This window comes from Anabrus simplex, chromosome 1 (assembly GCF_040414725.1).
Source record: "Anabrus simplex isolate iqAnaSimp1 chromosome 1, ASM4041472v1, whole genome shotgun sequence".
NCBI lineage: Eukaryota > Metazoa > Arthropoda > Insecta > Orthoptera > Tettigoniidae > Anabrus > Anabrus simplex.
The window spans coordinates 702,804,425-702,822,461 of NC_090265.1; the positions used below are offsets into that span (position 1 = coordinate 702,804,425).

The 18,037-nt window shown below is 39.5% G+C and overlaps 1 protein-coding gene across 1 annotated transcript in view; it reads right to left on the reverse strand.

Annotated features, from left to right (window-relative positions):
- Nucleotides 1–287: 287 nt before the first annotated feature.
- The window catches only part of LOC136857363 (serine/threonine-protein kinase PLK1-like), a 692,893-nt gene continuing 675,143 nt past the window's right edge, over nt 288–18,037 (reverse strand). The window contains exon 6 of the mRNA XM_068225160.1: nt 288–721. Coding sequence (XP_068081261.1) covers nt 647–721 — 75 coding nt within the window. The 3' untranslated portion in view covers nt 288–646. The remainder of the gene's footprint in view (nt 722–18,037) is intronic.

The following is an 18,037-nucleotide window of genomic DNA, read 5'->3' on the forward strand; positions in this document are numbered from 1 at the left end:
TCCTGAATGAGCAAATTTATAATACCAATATAAATGGTCCGTTATTGGTATTATAAATTTGCTCATTCAGGACAAATATTTCAGATTCCCTATGAGAATCAACATCTATATCATCTGATGGCCAAGCAGGCATCAATTTTTTGTGTTGAGACAAAGTCTCTTAGTGCATTGGCACTGCCGGTGGCTCCAGTTAGCCTACGCAGTGGCCTCCACGGTATGCACTAGCCAGCGTATTGGTAGGTGTGCTAGGTACCAACTGATGAGCCCACCCTTGCACACGAGGGCGAAACGCTGGCAACCAAGAATGAGCTGGCTGGAAAATTTATAATGTCCAATAACGGACCATTTATATTGGTATTATACAACCTGATCTTCAAGATCAGTTAAAACTTAATGTGAAAAAAACAGAGTTACATATATTTAAAAGTTCAAACTGACCTGCAGTGTTAAACCAATTAAAATTACAATTGTAATCAGCAGGGCTAAAATATACACAGAACAGAACAGAAACAGGGTTTTAACACTCACTGCACCTTATATCGAATCTCCATGATTGGCAAGTATACCAGCGCATGCTTCAACCTTTTCTCCAATGCAGCACTGCAACCATTTTCACAAATTGTAGAGAAGCAGTAGGTCTGGAAATTCAATGTATGTCAATGTACGTCACGGCACCCATGTGTGGACATAATATAATTATTGTGTTGTCGGTGAAATTTACCTGCAACAAGCACAGCACAGGTTTTACATCTAACCCAGCACATCGAGGATGGGTTTGAAATGAAGAAGATTACTGGTGTGGCTTTTGTGGACCTCTCAGCCGCCTACGATACAGTAAATCACAGGATATTATTACACAAACTTTATAGAATGATTACAGACATCAAGGTAACCAAGATGATAGCTACTCTCCTGGAAAATCGTTGCTTTTTTGTCGAATTCCAAGGACGCTGAAGCAGATATAGGAATCAAAGGAATGGACTACCTCAAGGCAGTGTACTGGCTCCTATTCTTTTCAACATCTACACTAATGACCAGCCATTACCAGAAAATACTAAAAGCTTTATCTATGCCGATGACCTTGCACTTACTACTCAAACTGATACCTTTCATGAAGCAGAGATCTCTTTAACTGCTGCATTAGAAGAGCTAGGTACCTATTATGAGAAAAACCAACTCAAACCAAATCCAGCCAAGACTCAAATTTGTGCGTTCCATCTGCGGCATGCGCAGGCCTCTCAGAAACTCTAAGTACTATGGAAGGGGAACTTACTGGAACACTGCTTTACACCAAAGTACCTGGGAGTTATGCTGGATCGCACATTAACAAATAAGAAACCTAGCACATGAGGGCGAAACGCTGGCAACCAGGAATCAGTTGGCTGGAAAATTTATAATGTCCAATAACGGATCATTTACATTGGTATTATAAATTTACTCATTCGGGACAAATATTTCAGATTCCCTTTGGGAATCACCATTTATATCACATAACTTTTAAATGTCCAGTCAAGAAAATTTCAAATTTAATGTCTACAGTTTCTTTCAGTTATGTCAGTTTTATATTTTCTTTTGTATTATCGCAGTAGGTCTCGCTAGTTAGTCAGTATTTAAAGAATATATTTTGTACATTACCAAATACAATTGTTTTATATCAGATATCCTCGCATTTTAATGGGGAAACCGAACGCCAATCTCCTTTTCCCACAACCGATATGTTATGCTGTCATACTCTCATTCTATTATCGCTACATCTATTTGTAGCTGGCGCCCGTCGACTATTGTACGTGTAAGTAATCGGGTAAGTACTAAGTGTGAGTACATAGTCTGACAATTGAGAATTTTATTTCGTGAATATTTTAATATTGTATTTCATTAATTCAGATTTATATATTTTAATCAGTGAGTGATAGTCACAGTAAGAAACATGAAGAGACCTGTGGTAAAAACTATAGTGGTTCAAGTGGCAGTTGGGAGGCTGCTGGAAAGAAGGCAATATTTGGTCGTTCTGTCCAAAAGTATGGTGTTCGGCATGTAAAGTATCTCGGAGATCTGTCCAAAAGTACGGTGTTCGGCATGTAAAGTATCTCGGAGATTGTCCAAAAGTACGGTGTTCGGTATGTAAAGTATCTCGGAGATGGGGACTCCAGTGCTTACAAGGCAGTGTGTGAAAGCCAACCGTATGGAGCTGACTGTATAGTTGAAAAACTGGAATGCATAAGGCATGTCCAGAAACGGATGGGAAGCAGGTTGAGGAAGGCGGTATACTAGTGATGGGCAGTCTGAGACAGGGTCTCGAGATTTCTCGGGACTAGCGCAGGCACTATTTCTCGCGAGAAATTTCGAGAGATCTCGAGAGCGTTGTCCCCGCATTGTGCAGTGAGCAGCATGTTGTAGGCTTACAGATAGTCGGGGTTGAATGTTGTTTGTGCCGAGTATGCGAATAGCCAACCACGGACCGGATGCCCTTCCTGGCGTCAGCCTCATCAGAGGAATTAATGAGATGAAATGAATGACGTGATATATGATAGTAGGAAGGGAGAGGGTGAAACACTGTGCCGGCACATAGCCTACTCCTGTCGAATAGCACCAAGGGGGCTGCTCAAGGCTTAACATCTCCAACCGACAGACGAATCACCATCAGCAGCGTCATATGCCCTAACTCCATATGAGCACTGCAGAGAGGTTTGGAATTTATTCCAGGCTTTTGGCACGCAATCTACTGATTAGAAATTGTATATCACCACCTCCTCTACCCTGGTGGCCAAAATGTTTTCGATCAAGGGGACTTGAACCGGCTGACCACGGTGTTAGAGTGCGCAGACTTCAATGCCTTAACAATTATGGCCACCAGGCAGGAACGAGTACTCTACAAACAAGTTTAGTAAAAAAAAAAAAAAAAAATGTAAATGTCTAATTTGTTGTAGTTAGTTTTTATAGAATGACCCTTACCATAACACAAGTTGAGCTGTGCAATGAGTTTATTATTATCTTAATGTTAACAACTAGTAATTAAATTTTTCTATTCTTTTCAAGAATTTAAAGTATGGAACTCAAAGGGAAAAAAAAAACTCAATCCAGATATATTCTAACTCGTCCACCAAGACATAAGAGGACATCAACAACTACCAAACCAAAACCCATGGCACTACAGCCCTTTATTTCTGTCATTGCAGTGGATTGGTCAAAAGAAGAGGAAAGGGAATACGGCATATGAAATTTCAGGGTTCATGTAAAATAAATAATTGAGTGTGCATGTTATTTACAATAATGTACATTTTGGACATCACAGAGGAGTTGGGCATATCCTGCTGTCAAATGAAGAGAGAGAGAACAGATTGCTGGCCAGTTGGCTCAGAATATTCCCTTTGACACTGTTCTGAAAAATATCACAGACAATTTAGATACTAAGCAGATTCTGCAAAGACATGACCTGAGTAATATTGTTCGTGATTTGAGGTTAGATAGTGATAAACAGTCAGAAAGATGTAGAAAGTGTGTGCATTTGGATAGATAGGTTAAAAGAACAAGGTAATGAGTATGTCCGGTTTGGTAAATTACAAGGGATTTCCAACCCAGAATACGGATTGACAGAGAATGATTCTGTATTAATAATCATGACTGATGCGCAGAAAGTAATGCTTGTGGAGTTTGGGAAAATAAATGATTTGTATTGGCTGTACTCATGGGACAAATGCTTGTGACTTCTCACTTACAACATTATTGATGTTAGATGAATACAATGAGAGATTCTCTGTTGCATTCTGTTACTCTAATCGAACAGACTGCAATGTGCTGACATTTTTTTTTTTTTTTTGGTATGTTGTCAAATAATCAATATCTGCAATTGATTTTCCAGTGCAGATACTGATAACTGATAATTAGGCTTCATTCTCTAATGCATGGGTTGAAGTCACAGGTGCCCCTTTGAAGAAACTTCTATGCATATGGATAGGGCTTGGAGAAAGAGAATTTCCTCTAAAATTCATGGTAGCCAGGCATTCAAAGCAATTGTGTAACAAACACCTAAGGACATTGTTGCAGTGTGAAAACGTAGTTGAATTCCACAGTGAGCTCAACAACTTCCTACATGCTTGTGAAAATAATGACACATGTAGAGAGTTTGGTGTGTACTTCGAAAAGGAATATGCTAGTAGCTGTGATCAGAGGGCCTATTGTTACCGATTAGAAGTGCACATTAATACCAGTATGCATTTAGAAGTCTTCCACCGAGTCCTAAAACAAGTGGTAATGGAAGGTCTTCGAGTCAGTAGGATGGATAAGAGCATAAATGCTGTGATGTCAGGGGTAAAACACAAAGTGTTTGATAGGTTGTGAAAAGTAAATAAAGGAAAACTTAGCAAAGCTGTGCAATATATAAGGCAGAGACACAAAAACAGTCCACAAATGTGTTCATGATATGACAGTGGAAAGTTCCACTTCATGCAAGGTTGGAAGCAGGAGGACAGATGAGTTTTATAGTGTCAGCAAAGAATGTGTAACAGGTCATTCATTCTGCTGCCCATTGATTTGTTCTGAATATAAAATATGTATTTCCTCAGTATCCATGTACATGCTGTGACTGTTCTTTGCATTCTACAATATGCAAACATGTTCATTTGGTTTTGAGGAGAGCCCATTGTACTCATCTGTCCTGGAATTCCTGAGTTCTTTAACTATTTTGAAAAATATCCCTTAGGTGCAACTTCATGTCATGTATATTTTATTTCACTTGTTCATGGTAGTTTATAGTTTACTCAGCATATCTGTAAATGTATCTTCATTCTCCTTGCGTGAGTCAAGATTATTTTCCAGTTTATAGACATGTTTTTTACAGTATTTTCAAACGAATCATTCAGTATATTTGGCATAATGGTTACAGGCTCCTTTGTTACCTTCCTAGCAGTTTCATTATTTCAGCACAAGCTGCCATGCATTTATTTCTGGAACTAATGAATTTGTCATTGGCAATTATTTTTCTTTTTTCAATGTGTCTTCTACATAATTATTTAATAGCATTGTACCTTTCTTTGCCTTCCAAAATACCCTGCTTAGCTTTAATGTAAAACAGTACCAATGAGTTCATAATGGCTGCAAGATGAGGAGTGTATCATTTTGACATGTTTTCTCATGTTCCATTGTATTAATATTTTAATAAATTAATGTACATAAAAATGAGTTGACATTTTATTGAAAATAATTCCTTCATATTACTGTAAAATGCAGTTGGTGTTTCAATGTTGATAATGATCCTGCAATCATTAAGAGGGGAATTCCTCAAGGCAATATTACTGGACCTTAAATAATATGAGTAAACAACTGGAATCGGAGATAAGGCTTTTTGCGGATGAAATGAAATGTCGTATGGCTTTTAGTGCCGGGATATCCCAGGACGGGTTCGGCTCGCCAGGTGCAGTTCTATTTGACGCTCGTAGGTGACCTGCGCATCGTGATGAGGATGAAATGATGATGAAGACAACACATACACCCAGCCCCCATGCCGTTGGAATTAACCAATTAAGGTTAAAATCCCTGACCCGGCCGGGAATCGAACCCGGGACCCTCTGAACCGAAAGCTAGTACGCTGACCGTTCAGCCAACGAGTCGGACTTAGCGGATGATGTCATACTGTATAGAGTAATAAATAAGTTACAAGATTGTGAGCAACTGCAAAAAGACTTCGAAAATGTTGCGAGATGGACAGCAGGCAATAATATGATGATAAACGGTGTTAAGTCAGGTTGTGAGTTTCACTAAAAGGAAAAGTCCTCCGTAGCCCTGAAAATGGTTTTCCGTGGTTTCCCATTTTCACACCAGGCAAATGCTGGGGCTGTACCTTAATTAAGGCCACGGCCGCTTCCTCCGCACTCCTAGCCCTTCCTTGTCCCATCGTCGCCATAAGACCTATCTGTGTCGGTGCGACGTAAAGCAAAAAAAAAGGAAAAGTCCACTCAGTTTTCATTACTGCATTGATGGGGTGAAAGTTCCTCATGGGGATCATTGTAAGTATCTACGTGTTGATATAAGTAAAGATCTTCATTGTGATAATCACATAAATGTGATTGTAAGTAAAGGGTACCGATTTCTGCACATGGTTGTGAGGGTATTTAGGGGTTGCAGTAAGGATGTAAAGGAGAGGGCATGTAAGTCTCTGGTAATACCCAAATTAAGAGTAAGTTTCCAGTGTATGGGACCTTCACCATGTTTACTCGACTCGAGAAATGGAAGAAATCCAAAGAAAAGCAGCTCAATTTCTTCTGGGTGATTTCTGACAGAAGAGATGCGTTACAAAAATGTTGCAGAATTTGGGATGGGAAGACTAAGTGGTACTTTCTGAGCTGTCAGTGGGGAGATAGCGTGGAATGACATTGGTAATCAAATAAGTTTGAGATCAAAATATGAAGATAAAGTTGAAATTCACGAGGACAAACTGGGACAAATATCCTTTTATAAGAAGAGGAGTTAGTGATTGGAATAATTTACCATGGGAGATGTTTAATAAATTTAAAAATTCTGTGTAATTCTTGAAGAGATGATGAGTAAACAACAGACAGAGTACCTGCCACCTGGGCAACTGCCCTAAATGCAGATCAGTGGTGACTGATGCGAATGGCAGAAAACATGATCGAAAAGTTACTCTGGGAAGGACAACTGAATCAGAAAGTGATGTAACAAACAATATAGAGGGCAACATATTCTAGACATAGTGCTAATAAAACCAGATGAGCACTATAGAAAAACTGAAGTGATCATGAAGATCATTTCTGTTGTAGTTGAAAATAAATGTGAGAGAATAGAATGCTGTAAGACTATTAGGCAATATCATAAGGTTGATAAGAGAGACAGAGGAGAGTTTTTAAAAATTAATTATGATTAGTTAAAAATGGTGAATGAAAATATAAACTGACTATGGGATGGGTTTAACTAATTGTTCGGGAGTTTGAAAACAGGTATGGTATTTTTCTAAAGTGGTAAGTAATAGTATAGACCCACTGTATTGTAACAGAAGTGCAGGTTAGAAAGAAATAGGAATATATGAGGAAGTAAGGAGAGACTGAAAGAACTTACTAGGAAATTTAATTTACCAAATAAAAAGTCAGCTAAGGTTAACATGACGACAAGCATAATTGACAGGCATATGAATTTTAGTGAGTACTGGTACCGTAATGGATGGGTATGTATAGGTACTTTAAGGCAGACACAAGTTCCAGGATGGACATTCCAGGGAAAATTAATGAACTAGGAGAGTGTATATGTGAGGACTTCCAGAAAGCATAAGAATTCAGTTAGCAATATGCAAAGATAGTTGGATGTAAGATTAATTTCCAGGTTGAGGAGGTGACTAATACAGGCAAAGTAGTGGAATTTACCTATTCTTCTTCTCCTTCCTCCGAATTTGGCCAACTGTGGACCGCATAGAACTTAAGGCTTGTTGGCCTTTCTTCTCTTCTCTTCCCAGAACCTTTTCATTCTCTCACTTCGTATTTTTCTCTCCTCCTCAGAGATTATCTGGTTGGGCTTCTTTTTAGGTGATTTGTCCTCAAAAAATTTGATTTTGTTGATTATGTTTCTAAACTCTTTCCTTTTATTGATCACCTCTAGTGTAATTCCAACTTCTTTTGCATCTCTTTTGACCTCTTCTACCCACTTAGTGGTGGCCTTCAATCCTACAATGTACGGTACTTAAAGATCTTTTTGGTCATTCTGCTTTCGTCCATTTTTACTAGATGTCCGTAGAAGTTCAACCTTCGCTTCCTCATTGTGTCTGAGATCTTTTCCGTATGCTTATAAAGATCCTTGTTTTTCCATTTTTCCCAGGTTCCATCAGTAGTTTTCTGGGGTCCCAGAATCTTCCTTTCTTTCTTTTCCAGTTCTTGTAGCTCCCCTTTTTTATTCAAAATAAGACACTCTGAGGCATAAAATCCTTCTGGTTTGACTACTGAATGATAGTTTCGGATTTTGGCCATGTTGTACATACTCTGGGTTAGTTTGTAGGCCAATTCTAATTTTCTGATTCTTCCGTTGATAGCCTCTTTGTCTAGCCCATTGGGTTGTATCCATTCTCCCAGGTATCTGAACTTCTCTGCCCTTTTAATCTTCCCATACTTTATCTCCATGTATTTCTCATTTCGGTGCCTATACTCCACATACTCCGTCTTTACCTATTATAACAAAGACATTTTCAAAAAAGGTACAAAAGATGAAAGCTAAAAAAAGCAGCTGGCTTTATTAAGAATTCAGGGTAATTTGTAGAAATATGCTGCCACATCGGAAATATTTGTTTACTGTTTGTAAGAAGGAGCTCTAGCCCCACTGTATAAAGAAAAGGGTGACGAACATAAGGCAGATAATTACAGGCCAGTCTGCTTAACATGTGTTGCATATAAGCTCTGGTTTGATAGAAGGCCGTTCACGTTTAGGAAAGGTTATTCCAGTGAGGTTCAACTTGTAGGATTCCAACATGATATAGCAGATAATTTAGATTCAGGTCGAATGGACTATATGTATCCATCCATGGTGGTGGTGTTTATTGTTTTAAGAGGAACTGGGCAACCATCCTCTATTAACACGAATCAGAGGGAAGAGATTCGACACTTTGATAAAAGAGGGTAGCGGCCAAAGGAAGGTGACGGCCATGAAATCTGGTAAAGTGAAAGTCTCTCTAGACCTCAAAAACCTAATACCACTGGGGTCAGAAAAGACCAAGGGAGATTGTATAGGATAAATGAAAGTGTTTAACTTGGTGTGTAAGTAAAGGGAAGCAATGCCAGGACTCAGCCAAAGTCCCCACGGTCGTCAACCCGTGCTTGCAAGTTTAGAGTTCCTGGGCTCCTTTTAGTTGCCTCTTATGGCAGGCAGGGGATGCCATGGGTGTATTCTATTGCCCCCACCCACAGGAGGTATTGATTCAAGGATTTTGACAGGGTAGATCATTAGAGATTACTGACGAAAATTAGGGCTAATGGACAAAAGAGTGGTTGAATGGGTGGCTCAATTTCTAGAAAGAACTCACAGAATTAGAGTAGTTGAAGCATTACCTGATCCTGAAATGGTAATTTTTTTTTTGCTAGGGGCTTTACGTCGCACCGACACAGATAGGTCTTATGGCGATGATGGGATAGGAAAGGCCTAGGAGTTGGAAGGAAGTGGCCGCGGCTTTAATTAAGGTACAGCCCCAGCATTTGCCTAGTGTGAAAATGGGAAACCACGGAAAACCATTTTCAGGGCTGCCGATAGTGGGATTCGAACCTACTATCTCCCGGATGCAAGCTCACAGCCGCGCGCCTCTACGCACACGGCCAACTCGCCCGGTCCTGAAATGGTTATCTGGAATCAAAGATAAGGCTTTTTTTGCTGATGACATTACATTGTATATATTAAATGAGCTGCAGGTTTGTAAGCGACTACTAAAAGAGATCAACAATGGACAGGAGACAAGGGTATGATGGTAAATGGGATGAAAAGTCTGGTTGTAATTTTCACAAAGAGGAAAAGTCCTCTCAGATTTAATTACTCTGTTGATCAAGTGACAGTACCTCATGGGGATTACGGTCTAGGTCTTAATATAAGGAAAGATCTTCATTCATGAATGAGATAGTACATAAAGTTTACACATGAAGGAATTTAAGGGTTGTAGTAAGGAGGTAAACCAGAGGACATATACAATAAGTCTCTGGTAAGACCCCCAATCAGAGGATGGTTTCACTGTGTGAGACTCCCACCAGGATTACTTGATACAAAAACTGGAGAAGATCCAAAGGAAAGCAGCATAATTTCTTCTGGTGATTTCTGACAAAGGAGTAGTTTTTTAATATGTTGGAAAGAAAAGACCTGGGAGTAAGGAGACGAGATGCTCTGAGCTGTCAGCAGAGAGATGGCATGTGACGGGCGTAGCCGTAAGGGGCGGGTTTACTGGGGGTTAGAAACCCCATGGAAATTTTATAAAAGAAAATAAACAGAAACTGACTATAAACAAGTGAAAGTCAACTCAATGGGCTGGCTCTTCTGAACATTCATAGAGACATAATTGTAAAACCAACAGATATCTTGAATATGTCTTCTAAGAAGCCTCGAAAGTTGGTTTAGATTGTAAACTGAATATACCATTCGCTCTATAAAACTGCTGAGCTTGATCGTATTGTTTTTCCTGTATTTTAATGTAAGATTCTGTAGTGTACTGCAATCTAAATATCAACATAATTCATTTGTATTAATGTCGTTATGACACTCAAGCATGCACAAGCACATTAATTATGTTCTATCATAATTTTGTAACTTTAAACCCCCTCCCATAAGTTGATCCGCTACTGGCGTGTAATGGCATTAGTAGACGAATAAGCTTGGAGTGGAGCTTTTAAAGGTAGGATAGATCACAATATGAGGATAACATTGGAATTAAATTAGGGCAAATATTTATTTATAAGAAGAAGAGTTAGGGATTGGATCCATTTATCATGGGAAATGTTTGATAGATTTCAGAGTTCTTTGAAATCACTCAAGAAAATACTAGGTAAAATGATAGGGAATCAGCCAACTGAGCTACAGCTCTAAATGCAGATCAATGATCATGGACTTAATAGAATCCTTGATAATTCATCAATGAAATTATAACACGTAAAAAAAAAAAAAAAAAAAAAAAAAACCATCCCGAAACCTCCTCATTTCTGCTAACCAAGCTTGAAAAGTGTAATCAGTTGTACAAAAATACAGGTTATGCAGTTGTAAATGTGAATAATAAAATAAAAAGACTTTTCAGAGAGTAGGCTCTCTTTGGACACTCCAAAGCGTGGTAACGGCCACAAAGTCTATTGCACCATCGACATACACAGTCACTATTCGGATCGTGAAAGCGGAGAGTAGCACAAGCCTTGTGGTGAAATCCGTGGACCGCTGCACGGGTCACCGCGTGTCTCAGTTCAAAACAACTTTGTTGCCAGTCAGTTGTAGTCATTGCGTCGGTTGTGTAGAAGTCACTCCATATTTCGGTCTTTTTAAATTTCAAATTATGCAGGAAGTCTTGGTATTCTGTCGTCGATTGCAGGGTCATAGAAAACCGTAGGTCTTCGATGAAAAACAGTTCTCTTGTCAGTTCGTAAACAAGTCTGGAAGGCGTGTATTTAGACACACAAAGGATTCGTTTAAGGAAGGTAGCTTTAACCCTTTCTAATTCCTTTAGGTCTTTCTTTTTCAAGAAGGTCCATATTAATTCTAAACCGTAAGTTGCAATTGGAGTAATCTTTAGATGAAACAGTTTCATTGCTGTCTCAATTGATAATTGATCGATGTGCTCTATATCATTTATTGCTATTATTGCTGCAAGAGATCTTTCTTTCACGTGAGCTGAGAATGTTTTGCCGTTCATTTGGAGAGTTATTCCAAGGTATTTGAAAGAGTTCACAGAATTTAGAAGAGAATCTTCAAAATAGAAAGTATCTGCAGCCGCTCGTTTTCCTCCTCTTCTAAAAACCATCACTACTGTTTTCTCTTTGTTAACTTCCAAACCGGCCTCTTCACACCATTTTGACAGTCTATCAAGTGCTGTTTGTAGTTCTTCTCTACAAGACGCGACAATAACCATGTCGTCTGCGTATAGATAGATACTTGTCTGCTCTGTAACGATGGCTTTCGTTATGTCATATGTTGCGACATTAAAGAGTAGTGGACTCAAAGGATCTCCTTGAAGAACTCCTATAGTCTGTAGGATTGGCTTAGACTTTGTTAAGTCATCATCAATTCTTACATAATTTTCCGATAATATATTTTGTATCAATTTTATGTAACAGTTTTCACCGCAAATCTCTCTTAATTTCTGGAGGATCAATTTCCTACTTGTAGAATCGAATGCTTTGCGAAAGTCAACAAACACTGCATACAATTTTCCTTTCTGTACTTTAAGTGCCTCTTGAATGTCTTCCATCAAACAATGTACTGCCTGCAAAGTTGAACGACCTCTTCTGAACCCGAATTGTTCTTCCGGTAATTTGTCATCTAGTAGATCATTCAGACGGTTTGCTAGAGCCTTCGTTAATATCTTCAAAAGTGTACACTCTAAAGCAATTCCTCGGTATGAATCTGGGTTGTTCACATCTCCTTTGCCTTTATACATCACCTTTATAGTTGATTCTCTCCACTTATCTGGAATTTTCCCTTGTCTGAGACATTGATTCAAGAGTTCTGTAATTGAGTCCTTTAGTATAGCCCAGCTGTCTTTAATATGTTCGTAAAATATATTATCAGGTCCCCCTGCTTTACCGTTTTTACTGTTCCGGACGATGTCTTCTAATTCATCTGTCGTAAAAAGTTTGATTGGAGCTCTGTCATTGCCGTCGATCAAGTCTCGCGTCTCTTTTACTTGGAGTAGTGAGGTGAAGTGATCTTCCCAGACTTCCAATGGGATCTGTCTTGTGAATTTCGGCTGCCTATGCTTCAGAATTGAAAAAGGCTCTTCTTCGGCTTTCTTTAGTAGATTTTCCTCAGATATTTTCTGGAACTGTTTCTTTGCTTCTTTAACTACCCTTTTGTATTCTTTTCTTCTTACTGCATATTCTGTGAGTCTTTCCTGAGTTTGGCTTTCCATTACTTGATGTAGGGCCCGTAACGTTTCTTTCCTTTTAATGTAGCAAGTTCGGTTAAACCAGGGCTTAGCTTTCCTTTCCTGCAAACTTCTTGGTATAACAGAGAATCCTTGATGATATCTTCTATAGCTCGAAGGGATCCATTCAGGTCGCCGAGATGTATTGTTTCCATAATCGCTTTCACCGAATCAGAGTAAGCTTCCAGTTTGAACAAATCCAGTTTCTGCACCGGTGGTTTCAGGGGGGCGATGATGATAGGTGGGTCGATGAAGCCTGAGAGAGTAATTTCTACAGGCAGGTGTTTCCTAATTGCCACATCTCTTAATACTGAGGGTCTTATTGTTCTTGGTCCAATCCTGTTACTGAAAATCAGGTCGATCGAGCTACTTCCACTGGGGCAAAAGTATGTTTTCTCGGTCCGTTCATTGAGTAGTGAGAAACCTTCAGACTCCAAATAGGATATTACAGCATCTGCTTTTTTATTTGAGATATCAATCCGACAGTTAAGATCACCAGCAAGAATAAGATGATCTGTTTTCCTTATTTTGGATAGCCCTGACATCAGCTCACTAATAATGTCATAGTCTTTCCACTCAGGTTGAAAATACACACACATAACTGCGAGAAGCACTGTTTGGATGATTAACACATTGTCCGACTTATATAATAGCTTAAAAGGAGACATTCTCGTTGACAATAGGCAAGAAAGACCACCCTTTGACCTGAATGGATCCCTTCGAGCTATAGAAGATATCATCAAGGATTCTGTTATACCAAGAAGTTTGCAGAAATTGTGGTGTGGTGCAATTTGTGGCGTTGTGAAAATATTCAGATCTTCATTAAGCCTCCCATTTTAAGTTCATTTAAATTTTTTTTTTTTTTTTTTTTTTTTTTTTTTTTTTCCCGAGCTGAGCTCGACTTTGGGAGGAGGAGAATGTCACCGGTTGGTGGGACGGAGAACTGAAACTACAGTGTGTTTGGAAATGTAAATTTTAATTTTTTTTATTTGTCTGAAGGATTTAATTTTTTTTGCAACTCTGGACTCTACTGGAATTTCATGTAACCGCAAGAAATTTTGAACTGTATGAACATTGCAACATGCAAAAGTGCTTTGAAGTGATTTTTTTAAAATGTAGTTTTTATGTAATCTGATGTAAGATTTGTGGGGTGATTTATTTTGGAGCATCCTGTACCTGTGCTGCAAGCGCGGTTTCCTATGATGAAATTTGTGTTGTAATCGTAATGTTCCAGAACTTGTGCAATTGCTAACGATGTTAAAATGACCATATATGGTAACGAGAGTTCCTATTGGCAAAAAGGTCCAGGAATCTAGGGTAAGTTTGATCTTATTGGTTGATTGTAATCGGGCCATTTCCGGCCTTGTGGGCGGCTTCGAAAAATGATGCGTGTGCTCGGCGTCATTTTCCATCCAACCGCCCTCGCTCGAGGGCTGCGCTCGAGGGCTACCCTCGGGAACTCCTGCCTTTCCGAAGTAAGTGTTATTTCAGTGTTTTTGCAATGTTATTCTCAATGTTTCCCGGTTTCGTTTCATTTAGTTTAATTCCTTTTGTGTTTCATTATTTCTTCGCTTAATGTCATCTTAAAAGTTTGATTTGATGAGTCCGAGTTTACCTTAGGTTCCAATTGCCGTACTTTTAATTCTTTCATCCATTAAATACTTTCGCTTTAAACTATACCTTTAAGGTAGCATCACCTTCTTGTTAAATCAAATTTTATGTTAAGTTACTTAAGTATGTCTAGTTTCCGTGTCGTGGAACTGTATTTTGTAAAACTTTCTTGTCATTTTTAATATAGTTGAGCTAGAGGGTGTTTCTTGTAAATCTTTTCTCCCCCATAACGTCATACGTTCCCATGGACCTCGATAAGGGCTTCCCTCAGCTTCCACATCCTGTCTTAGTTGTCATTTTTAGGCCTGTAAGTGTTCCCTGTATTTGGTTTATATGAATTCTCCGCCACTGCGTCATTTTCCTATCACATTATCATTATTATTTATTACTGGTTATTTCTATATTATTGTTCTTATTATGGTAACCGTAAATTGTCCCGAAACAAGCGGTTACACAGATTCTCGCTACTATCCAGCACAAAAACGAGGCATTCTCACGACACTCGTCTAGAGGGAGAGACGAATTCGTGAGCCATCAGATATCCAGGTGGACATGGACACACGCTGAGTCAAGTTCAAGAGTAATTGTTACAGCGATTTGCAGATTCATAGAGCCCTGCATACCAGAGAAACAACCAAGCAGAGAGCACAGAAGGAAGAAGTGAAGGGAACTGCCTACTTGCCTTACATTCACAACACTACAGATCGAATTGCCAAGGTCCTCCGCAAACACAATATAAAAACAGTCTTTGGCACCGCCACTAAAATTGCTCACAGTCTGGGTAAAACCAAGGACAAATTGTCCCCACTTTACATCCTGGGGTATACGAAATTCCCTGTACTTGCGGTAAGGTATACTTCGGCCAAACATGCCGGTCCATTGGTACCCATGTCAAGGAACATGAACGTAATATTCGTCTCGACCAGCCAGACAAATCAGCAATAGCTGAGCACGCTCTATCGTCAGGTCATTGTCGTATTCCAAGATGCTCAAGTCTTACCCACACTAGACACTGCAGGTCCAGGATTATACGGGAAGCTGTGGAAATACGTAGAAATCCTAACAATTTCAACAGGGACACCGGCTATCAATTAAATAATACCTTGTTGCCAGCCATTAAGGATTTACGTAGGTAGTTTCCTTCCCTGTCCCTTCACTATTGTTATTTCGTCTCGGTCTTTTCCAAATTTGTACACTCCTAATCGCCAGATGTTTCATTCCAGGCTTGTGTCAGTCATGTGACGCACACATGTTATGCGACTCTCTTAGACTGTTTCTGATGGTTCCGTTAGCTTCCGCTTCAAACGCTAGCGCTGTACCGCGTCCAGGGAGCCATCTGATGACAAATGACCGTACCATTTCCACTTGTATTATAACACCTAAATTCAAAAGCTCATTGTTTAAGAAGCCTTTCTCATAGACAGTTGAGATCTTTCTTCTGATGGCGCAGAGCACAGTTCTCTGCGAGACGTAAAGAATTTCACCTTATTTTCTTGACACGGCATAAGCCCAAAAGCCTATATCATATCTGTAAGCATGGGCCGTGAAAGCATCAATGGCAAGGTACGTCATTTCACATACGACTATTACAAACCATCTCCACCCCTACCAACTGATAATCCTACCACAATGTCAAACATGTTGACAGCAAATAGTACCAAGTTTAAATTCTACCCTTTAGGTTTTCTTTTTTCTTTTGCCTTTACACTCATTGAACAGGTTGCTATCTTAGATATATTTGGCTTTTATTTTGTGATATTAAGAGTAAGTAATTTTTTTATTTATTTTATTTATTTTTTGCTAGGAATGTTCACTACTATACGGATGCGGGTGAGGAATCGTACCACACCATGACAGAATTTCCTTACGCCCTGAAGAAGAAGAAGATGGGGTTGCTTACCCTTTTCCGCAGCTGCTTTGTGAAACTGAAGCCCTCCAGGACAGGTGGAGTCGCTTCGCGTGAAAGTGATTCATTAAGTCGCATACCATGCATGTTCCAATGGCTGGACACATCCAAGGCTGTCCTCATGCACTTAAATAATGGAACATTACAGGTAAGTCATATTCGTTGTAAGAGTACATAATATAGTCGCTAAACTCGGCACGGCGTTATTTCTAAATTGAAGTTTTGCAAAACAAATGAGCATCGCCTTTCCTCTGTTGCCAGTGCGCTACGTCCGTGAGAACAGCTGATGCAATTCGTCCGCGGTAAACATGTAACATCTACAAGCTATTGAAGATACCAAATGAGTAAATGGTCACTAGGATAAGTATAAATAACAAGATTGGCTGCCACCTGCAAAAACAATTACAGGAATAATTTGTAGGGCAACGAGCAACTCCCTCTCCCAATGCAACAGTCATCAGGCTGACGAAGCTCCAGACGTACTTTACAACCTTACCTGTTGCTATTTACACCTGAAATTAACTTTAGGTATCATGCCAGGTTTTTCCTGACTCCACTTATAAAATATTTACCACAAGTTTCACTACATCAGTTTACTCCCCAAAATAAAATAAAACAAAACTAAAACCAACGATTATCTTCACGTGGTGAAACCAGCATACAGTAGACCTACACAAACATCTACAAACTATACACTACAGCTGTACATAATTCTGAAGGCCAAGCTTCAAACTGATTACCCTTTGGATATGAAGACTGTCCCTTCCTAACCTTAAATACTTTAACACAATGGCATCATCACTGTGGAATCTTACCGCATGTCGTAACTGTACAAAAAAAACAAACCCAACCACCTCACTATACTCTGTTACTAAGCCAGACACATCCACAATGTAAAATGTCTGCTGCGGGATTAATAAATAACGGCAAGCATGTCGTATTATTCAAAGAATGAGCAAGTAATAAACACCTCGGCTACGTTTCCGTCAAGTCGTAATAAATTCTGTGCACAACACGATACCTCCAAATTACACATATAAAAGACTGCCCACAATGTGCATTTCCTCAGAGAGGAATCTATAGTCTTACTCACAAAAAAACACCGTGTAGCGTCTTCCGCCAACCGCTCACCGGGAATGTAACATAATGAGTAATGCACTCGTCATGACTCGGTAATTGTGCAGTAATGCACCCGTGAAGAACTCGTACAGCAAAGGCTTTGCAGTCGCTAATCATCTTTAACAGCAACCTCATTATCAGTGATCAGTAACCGCAAACTCATGCACATTAAAAACAAACTCATAGCGCGCACGCACAATGTTTCGTCCATCACTCCATAACAAGCAAGCTGAGAAATACGTTGCACGCGCACACATATATAGGCTCGCTCCATGTGGCGTAGCGTCTACTAAAGTCCACAGGAAAAAACACTACCACTACCAGATCTTCAAGCGTCTCTTGTCTCAGTGTAGTTCGGGAAAGACAAGTGGCAAAAAATCGCTACGTGCGGAACAAGGCATGCCCTTGAGAAGCCAGGCCCGTGAAATTGTGTCCTATGTGTGCGAGTACTTTGAGAAAGAAAAGGAGAACGGTGCTACCTTGCTTCCTTTAGCACAAGCCGTGTGTGGTTAGATGAAACGTGGATCAATGCAAACCACACAATCAATCAGCACTAACATTCGCCACAGCTTCGTCCAGCATGTTTTCCATCTTCGGTACAGTAAACCGCTTATTTTTGCTTTCAACATAACCCTTAATCTGAGCCCAGATTTTCTCTATTGCATTGAAATGACAGTGATAAAGTGGAAGTTGAATAACTTTATGTCCATGAAGTCTTGCAATTTCGTCCACGACATACACTGGAAATTGTGGCTGGTTTTCTTTCACTTGCCACAACAGTTCACCTTTCTTCATATCGTCCCTCACAG